The 12,376-nt window shown below is 44.0% G+C and overlaps 1 protein-coding gene across 4 annotated transcripts in view; it reads right to left on the bottom strand.

The window, feature by feature from the left end:
- REPS2 (RALBP1 associated Eps domain containing 2) overlaps positions 1-8,650 on the bottom strand; it is a 234,922-nt gene extending 226,272 nt beyond the window's left edge. For 2 of the 4 annotated variants that reach the window (XM_059158713.1, XM_059158717.1), the window contains exon 1: positions 8,268-8,650. In XM_059158713.1, coding sequence (XP_059014696.1) covers positions 8,268-8,501 — 234 coding nt within the window. In that variant the 5' untranslated portion in view covers positions 8,502-8,650. The remainder of the gene's footprint in view (positions 1-8,267) is intronic. The other 2 variants (XM_059158712.1, XM_059158714.1) reach the window with 1 other exon arrangement.
- Between the last annotated feature and the right edge of the window lie 3,726 nt (positions 8,651-12,376).

Below are 12,376 nucleotides of genomic sequence, written 5' to 3'. Positions count from 1 at the left end.
AACTCGGGCTTGAACTCAGACCTCAAGATCTAGAGTCACATGTCCACCAACTGAACCAGCCAGGTGCCCCCATCTTGTATTTCTAGTCTTCACTTTTGTTACCTTTTCAGTCTCCCTATTGGTTTACCTAATCTTTCTAAATCAGTCTCAAATATCCTTATCTTAAAGACTGCAAATAGCTCAATCACATGCAACCATCCTTCAGTCTTGTCATTTGACCAAAGGCCACAGATACCTTTTCCGCCTATATTAAACCCCTCCATGTTTCAAGCTCCTCTGACCACTCCCAGGTTCCTTCCTTAAAGATAAACGCTATGAATCATGTGATGTATGAGATTTACTTCAGGATAACAGAGCAGGTAGGGTACAAAACTGAGAACACAGATGGAACAGAACTGATCACGTGTGCACTGATGGTTGTTGACCATGGATGGTAAGGACAGAGGAGTTTAATATATTATTCTATGCACTTGTTTGAGATTTTCCGTTTAAAAAAAGATGAGAGGGTGGGTGATGGGCATTAAGGAGGGCACACGATGTGATGAGCACTGGGTGTTATACACAACTGATGAATTGTTGAACACCACATCTGAAACTAATGATGTACTATGTGTTGGCTAATTGAATTTAAATTTTAAAAATGTAACAAAATAAATGTCAAGATGGTGACGTTCAGGGACGCCTGGGTGGCTCAGTTGGTTAAGCAGCTGCCTTCGGCTCAGGTCATGATCCCAGCGTCCTGGGATCGAGTCCCACATCGGGCTCCTTGCTCAGCGGGGAGCCTGCTTCTCCCTCTGCCTCTGCCTGCCATTCTGTCTGCCTGTGTTCGCTCTCTCCCCCTCTCTCTCTCTGATAAATAAATAAAATCTTTAAAAAAAAAAAAAAAAAAAGATGGTGACGTTCATTCACAGGCTGCACCAGAAATTTAAAAAAAAAAAAAGATGAGAAAAAAGCAAGCCTATGAAAGCCCAATCAATTAACTCTAAGGTCCTCTAACACTTCAAGAATATCAGTGTGTGTTTTGCTAACTATAATTGAGTTTTTAATATTTGTACATGTTTAGCACAGTCCCCCAGTCATGTGACATTCTATACAAATAAAAATGCCACTTCCCTCAGGCATAAAGGCCTCTACAACACCATAATGATGAGTCACTGTAAGACTAAGTAATGAAGGGCGCCTGGGTGGCTCAGTGGGTTGGGCCGCTGCCTTCGGCTCGGGTCGTGATCTCAGGGTCCTGGGATCGAGTCCCGCGTCGGGCTCTCTGCTCGGCGGGGAGCCTGCTTCCTCCTCTCTCTGCCTGCCTCTCTGCTTACTTGTGATTTCTCTCTGTCAAATAAATAAATAAAATCTTTAAAAAAAAAAAAAAGACTAAGTAATGAAGATTCTTAAAAAGGAAACTTGAGGGACGCCTGGGTGGCTCAGTTGGTTAAGCAGCTGCCTTCGGCTCAGGTCATGATCCCAGCGTCCTGGGATCGAGTCCCACATCGGGCTCCTTGCTCGGCAGGGAGCCTGCTTCTCCCTCTGCCTCTAGCCTGCCACTCTGTCTGCCTGTGCTTGCACTCTGTATCTCTCTCTCTCTCTAACAAATAAAAAAAAAAAAAAAAAAAAAAAAAAAAATCTTTAAAAAGGAAACTTGAATGAACTAGAGCTACATGTGTCAACAAAGATGAATCTCAAAAACATAATAAGAGGAAGAGCAAGCTGCAGGTTACAGAGTACAATACTTCTAATTTTAAGTTGAAAAGTCATACAGGGACACCTGGCTGGTTCAGTCAATTAAGCAACTGCCTTCAGTTCAGGTCATAATCCTAGGGTCCTGGGATGGAGCCTGGTCAGGCTCTCTGCTCAGCGGGGAGCCCCTTTCTCCTTCTTCTGCTCCGCCTACTTGTGTTCCCTCACTCTCTCTTTCTCTCTCTCTGTCAAATAAATAAATAAAATCTTTTAAAAAAAAAGATCTTATAAATAAGATTTTATTTATTTATTTGACAGACAGAAATCACAAGTAGGCAGAGAGGCAGGCAGAGAGAGGAGGAAGCAGGCCCCCTGCTCAGCAGACAGCCAGATGATGCGGGGCTTGATCCCAGGACTCTGGCAGAGGCTTTAACCCACTGAGCCACCCAGGTGCCCCCAATAAAATATTTTTTTAAAAAAGCCGAAAAGCCATACAAAACAATATATTGTTTTAGTGACATATAGATATATACACACGCTGTACAGATACACGTTATCTACACATATAATAAAAGTACTAGGGGCGGCTGGGTGGCTCAGTGGGTTAAAGCCTCTGCCTTTGGTTCAGGTCATGATCTCAGGGTCCTGGGATCGAGCCCCGCATCGGGCTCTCTACTCGGCAGGGAGCCTGCTTCCCCCTCTCTCTCTGCCTGCTTCCCTGCCTACTTGTGATCTGTGTCTGTCAAAGAAATAAATAAAATCTTAAAAATAAATAAAAAAAATAGGACCAAAAGACCTTTTTCAAATAGGCTATTATGATGCCTTAAAATATAATGCAAGATGGCAAAAAAACATACGACATGATGTCCAACATCATGCCATTAGGGAATTGCAAATTAAAACAAGATATGTTCCCATGGTCAAAATAAAAAACACTGGGGCGCCTGGGTGTCTCAGTGGATTAAGTCTCTGCCTTCATCTCAGGTCATGATCTCGGGGTCCTGGGATCGAGCCCCGCATTGGGCTCTCTCCTTGGCGGGAAGCCTGCTTCCCCCTGTCTCTCTGCCTGCCTCTCTGCCTACTTGTGATCTCTCTCTCTCTGTCAAATATATAAATAAGATCTTTAAAAAAAATAAATAAATAAAATAAAATAAAAATAAAAATAAAAAACACTGATATCATCAAATGCTGGTGAGAATATGGAGCAACACGAACTTTCATGCATTGCTGAAGGGACTACAAAATGGTACGACCACTTTGGAAGACAATTTGGCAGTTTCCTACAAAACTAAAGATAGTTTTACAATATGATCTAGCAATCACACTCCTTGATATTTACACAAAGGAAATGAAAACTTAAGTCCACACAAAAACCTGCACACAGATGTTTATAGCAACTTGATCTCTAACTGCCAAAACTTGAAAGAAACCAAGATGTCCTCCAGTTCCTGAATGGATAAATAAACTGTGGTACTGCCAGACAATGGAGTATTATTCAGCACTAAAAATAAATGAGCTATCAACCTATCAAAAGACATGGAGGAATCTTAAATGTGGGTTGTTAGTGAAAAGAGGCCAATCTGAAAAGATTACATACTGTGTTTTTCTAACTATACGACATTCTAAAAAAGGCAAAACTATGGAGACAGTAAAAAGATCAGTGGTTTCCTGGGGTTGGGAGTAAGTGTAAGGGATGACTATACAGTTCACGGAGGATTTTTAGGTCAGTGAAACTATTCTGTATGATATTTTAATGGTAAATACATGTCACTATACATTTGTCCAAATCCATACAATGTTCAACACCAAGAGTGAACCATAATGTAAACTATGGACTTGGGGTAATTATGATTTGCCAATGTAAGTTCACCAATTGTAAAAAATGTACCACTCTGGAAGGGAGTATTTCTAATGGGGGAGGCTGTGTATGTGTGTAGCAAGGGGGGTTTTGGGAACACTATGCACCTCTCCCTCAATTTTGATATTTACCTAAAAGTGCAATTAAAAAAAATTAAGTCTTGGGCACCTGGGTGGTTCAGTTGGTTAAGTGACTGCCTTCAGCTCAAGTCATGATCCTGGAGTCCCAGGATGGACTGACCCTCCCCCGTCTCATGCTCTCTCTCTTTCTCTCTCAAATAAGTAAAAATTGTTTTAATAAATATATTTTTTTAAAAAACATATAATGGGGACACCTAGGTGGCTCTGTCATTAAGCATCTGTCTTTGGGCTCAGGTCATGATCCCCGGGACCTGGAATTGAGCCCTGCATCGGGGTCCCTGCTCAGCAGGAAGCCTGCTTCTCCCTCTTCCACTTCTGCTTGTGTTCCCTCCCTTGCTATGTCTCTTTCTCAAATGAAATAAAAATATTAAATAAATAAATATTAAAAACATAGAATGTACAATACCAAGAGTGGGCCCTAATGCAAACTATGGACTTTGGGAAATAACGATATGTCAATGTCAACTATAACAAATCAATCAGTCTGGTGGGGGATGTTGATCATGGGGGAGGCTGGCATGTGTGTTGGTAGGGGATATATGGGATTTTTCTGTACCTTCCCCATAATTTTTCTGTGAACATAAAACTGCTCTGAAAAAAATTAAATCTATTTAAAAATATACATATATTTTTTTCAACACAAAAAAATCCTTAACATAACTCACTTTTGTAACAAAGTAATAGGTATAGTAGTTTATTTTTTACTGCAAGGAGGAGACAAAATTAAGTATTTTTGTAAAACATTTATTCCAGGTAAGATTTTCACCCTGCCTGAAATGTTATGGTAATCTTAATTACATGCTTATTAAGAAAAAAAAATCTGGCTGTTACCATAGAAATTACCAGGGATGGTAAGTGCCTCCATGACTTGGGCAGTTATACCTGTTGGGCCACTTAATTCTGAACTTACAGGTTCCTGTTTAACAGGGAAAGGCTAAAAATGTCTCCATTTGTTTTAAAGAATGGCTAATACACTCATGGGGAAATGCAAATTGAGGTAAATGGAGCATGCACACACACATCAAGCTATGCCACACCACACCATACGATATCACACCACAGCACACACTACTAAAATGGCTGGTAAAAATTAGGTGGCTGCTGACTGCTAGCTTTGTTTCACTCTCTTCTGATTACATTTCTCTGTCCAGAATCCTCTGATGTTCACTTTTACCTGTATGAAGAATACTGGATTATTGCAATTATATTGGGTTAATGGGGAAGTATGTATTTTATTTTGCTGGGCTGAGTAAAAAAGCTTACAGCTGAGACTTACTACAAGCAATCTTCTAGGCATGTCTCTCTTTGCCAACATCTGAAGCAGTCTTCTACAAGCAGGTTTCAACTGGACATCAAGAATATAAACTCGGGGGCGCCTGGGTGGCTCAGTGGGTTAAGCCGCTGCCTTCGGCTCAGGTCATGATCTCAGGGTCCTGGGATCGAGTCCCACATCGGGCTCTCTGCTCAGCAGGGAGCCTGCTTCCTCCTCTCTCTCTCTCTGCCTGCCTCTCTGCCTACTTGTGATCTCTCTCTGTCAAATAAATAAATAAAATCTTTAAAAAAAAAAAAAAAAAAAAGAATATAAACTCGGGGGGTGCCTGGGTGGCTCAGTGGATTAAGCCGCTGCCTTCGGCTCAGGTCATGATCTCGGGGTCCTGGGATCGAGCCCCACATCGGGCTCTCTGCTCAGCAGGGAGCCTGCTTCCCCCTCTGTCTCTGCCTGCCTCTCTGCCTACTTGTGATCTCTCTCTCTGTCAAATAAATAAATAAAATCTTAAAAAAAAAAAAAAGAATATAAACTCGGGGCACGTGCGTGGCTCAGTGGGTTAAAGCCATTGCCTTTGACTCAGGTCATGATCCCAGGGTCCTAGGATCGAGCCCCACATCCGGCTCTCTGCTCGGCAGGGAGCCTGCCTCCCCCGCCCCTTCTCTGCCTGCTTCTCTGCCTACTTATGATCTCTGTCAGATAAATAAAAAATCTTTAAAAAAAAAAAAAAAAGAATATAAACTCATCCATGCAAATACACTGTGCCTTGGGTTCTTTCTAAATCATATATACTTCAAGAGAGCATGATTCTAACACCAGGACCATCCCCTCCCCAATTCCTTAGGAATGGTGAACCAACATATTCACCTTTAATATGCCCACTTTCTCCTATCACATACCACGTATTATTGACTACAAAATAAGCCTTAGCAGGTGCCCAGCTGTCACTTACTTGCTGTGCGGCCTCAGTCACTTATTTCTTTTTCGGCTGAGAAGCTGTAACAGCATTTAATAAATTTAAATACTTGGGAATATTCTGAGGGCTTCAAGTAATGGCCACAGTTTGTGTTTTAAGACACTGACATTTCGTCTACCTAGTTCAGCTCAACCACAGGACAGCAACTGCAGAACTTTCTACATACAAAGGACTTAAGGGCTAAACAGTCATGCTAAGTTCTATGAATACTAATTACATTTTCAGAAATTGTTTTTAAAAGGTGAAAGATTACAGAGTGGCTAAAGTTATGCCCACAAACATATAGGCATATGCATACTCCAGCAGTATAAAGCCTAGTCTTACGAGGTAAGAGGAAAAAAAAAAAAGAACCTACAAACCCAGTGATATTGCGAATGAGCCATAAAGCCCTCATTAATCCTCTAGAACTAGATTTTAACCTACCACTCCCCACTCTAAATATTCAACTGACGTTAACTTTCACACTAACTATTGTTTTTAAGAAAAGCTTCACAGGTGGCTTGGTTGGGCGACTGCCTTCAGCTCGGGTCTTGATCCTGGAGTCCCAGGATGGAGTCTCCCATAAGACTCCCAGCTCCGTGGGGAGTCTGCTTCTCCCTCTGACCTTCTCCCTGCTCATGCTCTCTCTCGCTCTCTCTTTCTCTCTCTCTCTCTCAAATGGATAAATAAAATCTTTTTTAAAAAGCTTCATTTCCGGGGCGCCTGGGTGGCTCAGTGGGTTAAGCCACTGCCTTCGGCTCAGGTCATGATCTCAGGGTCCTGGGATCGAGTCCCGCATCGGGCTCTCTGCTCAGCAGGGAGCCTGCTTCCTCCTCTCTATCTCTGCCTGCCTCTCTGCCTACTTGTGATCTCTCTCTGTCAAATAAATAAATAAAATCTTTTAAAAAAAAATAAAAAAATAAAAAAAATAAAAAGCTTCATTTCCATGCACCCCTATGTTTATAGTTTATAGCAGCATTCTTTACAACAGCCAAGATACAGAAGAAGACCAAGTGTTTTATATATTATATAGTTAAAGAAATATTATTCAACCATCAAAAATAATGAAATCTTCCCATTTGCAATGATATGGATGGAGCTAGAGTATAATGCTTAGCAAAATAAGTCAGTAAGAGAAAGACAAATACCATATGATTTCATGCATATGTGGAATTTAAGAAACAAAACAAGCAAAGGGAAAAGAAAGAGACAAATCAAGAAACAGACTCTTAATTACCAAACTGATGGTTACCAGAGGGGAGGAGGTGGGGGGGAAGGGTGAAACAGGTGATAGGGGTTAAAGAGTGCACTTGTCCTCAGGAGCACAGAATGATGTGTGGCAGTACTGAATCACTATATTGTACACCCAAAACTAATGTAACACTGTACGTTAACTGGAATTAAAATTAAAACTTAAAAAAAACAATTTTAAAAAGCTTCATTCCATGTTTTGGGCCTGATATTGAGAATCTTACCAACATGAAAGTCTGTTGACATCAAAAGATGATGCTTATCAAGTAGTCTTTCTCCAAGCTCCAGGGAAAGCAAAAACCAAAAACAGCGTGTGCTGTGGATCACTCCCTCCTCCTTTTCCAGGTATGGAGCAGCTAAAAGGAGCTATGACATACACTACTTTCCAGTTCTATTTCAAGTCCAAGTAATAAGATGGGAAACTACAAGGTGCCTCCTATGGTGGACGTCTGGGGTCTATCTCTAACCCGAAACAGGAAGCTTGACTTTGCTTTGACAGACATCCTCTTGCAGCCCTTTGTCCCTGCTCTGCAACTTACTAAGGCTTTCCAATTTAATACCAATATTCAGAAATATGTTAGTGAGCAAACACATATAGTAGATACATATATCTATATTGATATATATTACATGTATCTATGTCGGACAACATTCAATTTGGGGCCTCTTGAGGCGCGCTCTCTATATACACATACACACACGCACTTCAAGTTCAAATCCAGCAAGGCACCCTGAGCGCCTACACCTTTCCACCCACCCAGAAGAGGTAAAGGCAGGAGCAGCGAGCAGAGGTTAAACCAGACACCAGCCAAAACAAACACCACTTCCAGAACAAGGCAAACTTTGGGTCTGGGCGGCTGCAGAGCCCCAGCAATGGCCGGGGGAGGGGAAGGAGTGTCAGTCTGTCTCAGGGGAGGAAGACGGGTAGCGCACCCAGCACTCCTGAGCTGCAGAGGAGGCTGCTGTTCCCGGGGGGGGACAAGGGCGTCGCCGCCATCCCCGACTTCGACCTGGCCGAGGCCTCCAGGTCCTTGGGCAGCCCTATCGCCCCACCCCGCCCCCGTACCCCCACAGAAATGGTCCCCCACAGACCTGCTGTGGCATAGGGGCGCGGGGACCTACCTGGTGCAACGTCTCGGCGGGCAGCTGCGACGCCCGGAAGAGGTCGGCCACGGTGCCCGCGGCTGCGGTGACCGCGCCAGGGACGGCCCTGCCAGCCTCAGGGGGCCCGGACACGGGGCCCCCGCCTGCGGCGCCGGCGCAACGCGCGAAGAGCTCGGAGTAACACTGCTGCTCGCCCTCGCTCAGCAGCAGCGGCGGCCCGGAGCCGCAGCCCCCGCCCGCCGCCGCCTCCATGGGGCCCGGAACGGGGTCCGACGGAGCACCGTCACGGGGTAGGGAGCCGCCGCCTTCGCCTCTGCCTCCGCCGCCTCGGTCTCGGCCTCGGCCGCCGCCGCCACCGCCCCGACGCCCCGCAGCTGCCGCGCTGCCGCTTCCTCCCGGCGCGCGCCGGCCCCGCCCCCGGACTTGAATGTTGTGCCTCCGCCGCGCGGCACATGGAGACAGGCGCGGGGCGAACCAATCGCAGCCTGAGATCGCACCCCGGCCCCGCCCCCGCCGTCCCACCTCGCCCCGCCTCGCCCCGCCCCTGGCCGCGCCAGGTAACTAACTCCGCGGGCCGCCCACCCCGCGGCGGGTCACCTGTCCCGCCTTCACTCCCGAGACCCGGAGGGCGGGGGCCAGCGCTTGGTGCACCCACTCAGCCTGGGAGGGGTGCCTTTGGCTCTCCGGCCTGGTTGGGAAGGGAGGCAACTAGACCCACCTGGAGTATGGCGCTTTTCAGGGGGCGGAGAAAGCTGTGGTGATTTCTCCCTAGAACACTGAAGCAGGTGCGGTGCTCTTAGCAGAAAAGGAAGGAGGCGTGAGAAATTAAGCTTCCGTTTTTTCATACCAGTAGCGCTTCTGTCCTGAACAGCTAGAGAACAGAGATCTCCATACGAACTGCCCATAGCGTTTACCGGAGCGATTTAGGCCAGTTTCTCAGGTCTAGCTCAAACCTGGAGTTGAACCTTAAAAAGGAATAGCGTCAGTTAGTGTTTACTACTAGATTAATAACAGTAAAAGGGGTCCTGAGAAGAAGAATTGCATATATATATATATATATATATATATATATATATATTTATCTCACCAACACAAAGAAAAGGTAAATCCAGGATTAAGCACTAATAAAAAATACATTTTAGAATTTAATAAAGAGATATATAAATCTTTCACCCCAAATAATTTTATTTTAATTAAAAACAAAAACTATCTCAAGAAATAGCACCGATCGTAACAAATATACTTTGGTATTTGGGACAACTAATATAGGAGGAAGGACAGGAAGACCGGGGGGAAAAGTCAACAGATAGTAAAGGAGCGAGGGAATATATAAGAAGAAAAATTATGAGGGCACCTGAGTAGTTGAATAGGTAGAGCAAAAGACTCTTGATTTTGAGGTCGTAAGTTCAAGCCCCACGTTGGGCATAGAGTTTATTTAAAATAAATAAAAGGCTGAAGAAGAAGGAAAAGGTAGAGGAGAAGAAGAAGAAAAATTATATCAATTCACGGCCAGAGTAAGATTTTCCTTTTGGAATCTAAAGACATGAAATAAAGAAAAGGATCCACTCCAAAAGCAGGAAGTTCTCAACTCTTCGCTAAGATTTCCTTATACCACATTTTGCTATAGACCTGACCAGGAGAGAATGAAGACAGTCATAAGCTTGCAGACAAGAGTACAGAAAGGATAGTTAAGTAAGGGACAGCAAAGACTATCTTAGCTGGGGAATTTCCATTTCAAAATCCAACCACCTACTGTATTTGCCACAACCATAAAAATTCCTCAGGAAAACTGAAAGCCAAGAGATCATGTTTACTCTGTTCCTACCTTTTTACTCATACTCAGGATTCCCTGAGAATGACCCACCATTCTTTTTTTTTTTTTTTAAAGATTTTATTTATTTATCAGAGAGGGGGGGTGGAGAGAGAGCACAGGCAGACAGAATAGCAGGCAGAAGCAGAGGGAGAAGCAGGCTCCCTGCCAAGCAAGGAGCCCGACGTGGGACTCGATCCCAGGACGCTGGGATCATGACCTGAGCCAAAGGCAGCTGCTTAACCAACTGAGCCACCCAGGAGTCCCTGACCCACCATTCTAACAGAGGTTAGAAAGGGATCCACTCTTCGTGATAAAAGCCAAATCCTACTTTTCCCTGTAAGACTTAGGGAAAGAAATGTGAGGTATACTAATCCCTGACATTCATATAGTTCAAAGCTACATTATCTCATTTAAGTTTCCCAGTAACTCTCTGAGGTAGGCTGGGAAAATATTTTCATCTTCATTTTGCAGATGAGAAAATGGATACAGAGATGGTGTGATTTACCCAACTGAATACTAGATTCCGAGCTGCTTGTCATTACTCAAATCAGTTTAATAAATTTGACAGATATTCATCAGCACCACGGATACTGCAGAAATGCGTACAAAGCCTTACATCTGTGCCTATCCATCACGTCACACTGATTGGTAGAACAGGAAGTATTAACCGTGCCCTACCGGAGTACTGTGAGAGGTTTAAAAAAAAATACAAGATGTGTTCCTTTCAAGAACTCTGCGGCTTCACTGGAAAAGACAAAACTAACACCACAAATAGAAACAAACAATAAAAGACAATATATATTAAGTGCTAAATTGTGTACCCCGGGCTAAGTGTCATGGGAGTTTAGAGAAGAGAGAAAATCCATGAACCAGAGCCCAACTGGAAAGGTTTAATCAAGAAGGCACCCAGATATATGTTACAAATCCGTGGGACTGAGGGAGGCAAAAGGAAAGGGGGGGGCAGGAGGGCGGGGCTCCCAGGAGAGGGAGGAGCCCCAGACACTTGGTACCAAGGAAGGGTTAAGAGTGGGACAGTGGGCTGGGGTGGGAGGGAGGGGGTAGCCTCTCTGGAGCTCTGGGATGCCAGAGGAAAGCTGCTCAATGGGGGATAAGAGGCAGAAGTGACCCACCAACAGTAACAATTAAACCTGGGATGCAGGAGGAAAAAGGCATTTTTTAAATGTTTTAATATCTAAGGAATGCCAAGTACTGTTCTTTACTTCTAGAACAGTTTTTTTAATAAAAGAAATGGTTATCAAACTTCAGAGTAAACACAGGTAAGAATGTAATAACTAGAAACACTCATATCCCTTAAGGATGACAGGAAACAAGAGTGTTTTAGAAGAGAATTTCTTTTTACTTTTTACAGTTCTAAACTTCCACACTTGTTTGGGCTCATCATGGCTAGAGAGGCCAGAATGATAATATAGTTGGCCTTTAAACAAGGCAGGGGGTAGGCGTACCAACCCCCATGCACTAGAAAATACATGTCTAACTTTTGGTCTTCCGCAACATAACTAGAAGTCTTATAGAGAGCAAACCCGGTTGATTAACATACATTTTGTACATGTATTATATTCTATATTCTTACAATAAACTAATCTAGAAAAAAAGTGCTATTAAGAAAATCATAGGAGGGAGCACCTGGGTGGCTCAGTCCTTAAGCATCTGCCTTTGTCTCAGGTCATGATCCCAGAGTCCTGGGATCAAGCCCCACATCAGGCTCGGGCGGGGGGGGGTGCTGCTTCTCCCTCTCTCACTCCCTCTGCTTGCGTTCCCTCTCTGGCTGTGTCTCTCTCTGTCAAATAAATAAAATCTTTTTTAAAAAAAGAAAATCATAGAGAATACGATTTAAGTACTACACTGTATTTATGGGGGGGGAAATCCATGTATAAGTGGACCAGCACAGTTCAAACCTGTGTTGTTTAAAAGTCAACTGTAGGGGCGCCTGGGTGGCTCAGTGGGTTAAGCCGCTGCCTTCGGCTCAGGTCATGATCTCAGGGTCCTGGGATCAAGCCCCGCATCGGGCTCTCTGCTCAGGAGGAGCCTGCTTCCCTTCCTCTCTCTCTGCCTGCCTCTCTGCCAACTTGTGATCTCTCTCTCTCTCTCTGTCAAATAAATAAATAAATCTTTAAAAAAAAAAAAAAAAAAAAAAAAATAAAAGTCAACTGTATATTCAGGAACAGCCAAGACAGAGTCTTTTTCTTTTTTTAAACCAAGAATATGTTTTGTTTTGTTTTGTTTTAAAAATTATTTATTTGACAGAGAGAGAGAGATCACAAGTAGGCAGAGAGAAAGGGAGAAGCAGGCTCCC

This window comes from Mustela lutreola, chromosome X (assembly GCF_030435805.1).
Source record: "Mustela lutreola isolate mMusLut2 chromosome X, mMusLut2.pri, whole genome shotgun sequence".
NCBI classification, from domain to species: Eukaryota; Metazoa; Chordata; class Mammalia; order Carnivora; family Mustelidae; genus Mustela; species Mustela lutreola.
The sequence above is the reverse complement of the archived record's forward strand: the minus strand, read 5'-3'. Positions and strand labels throughout refer to the sequence as shown.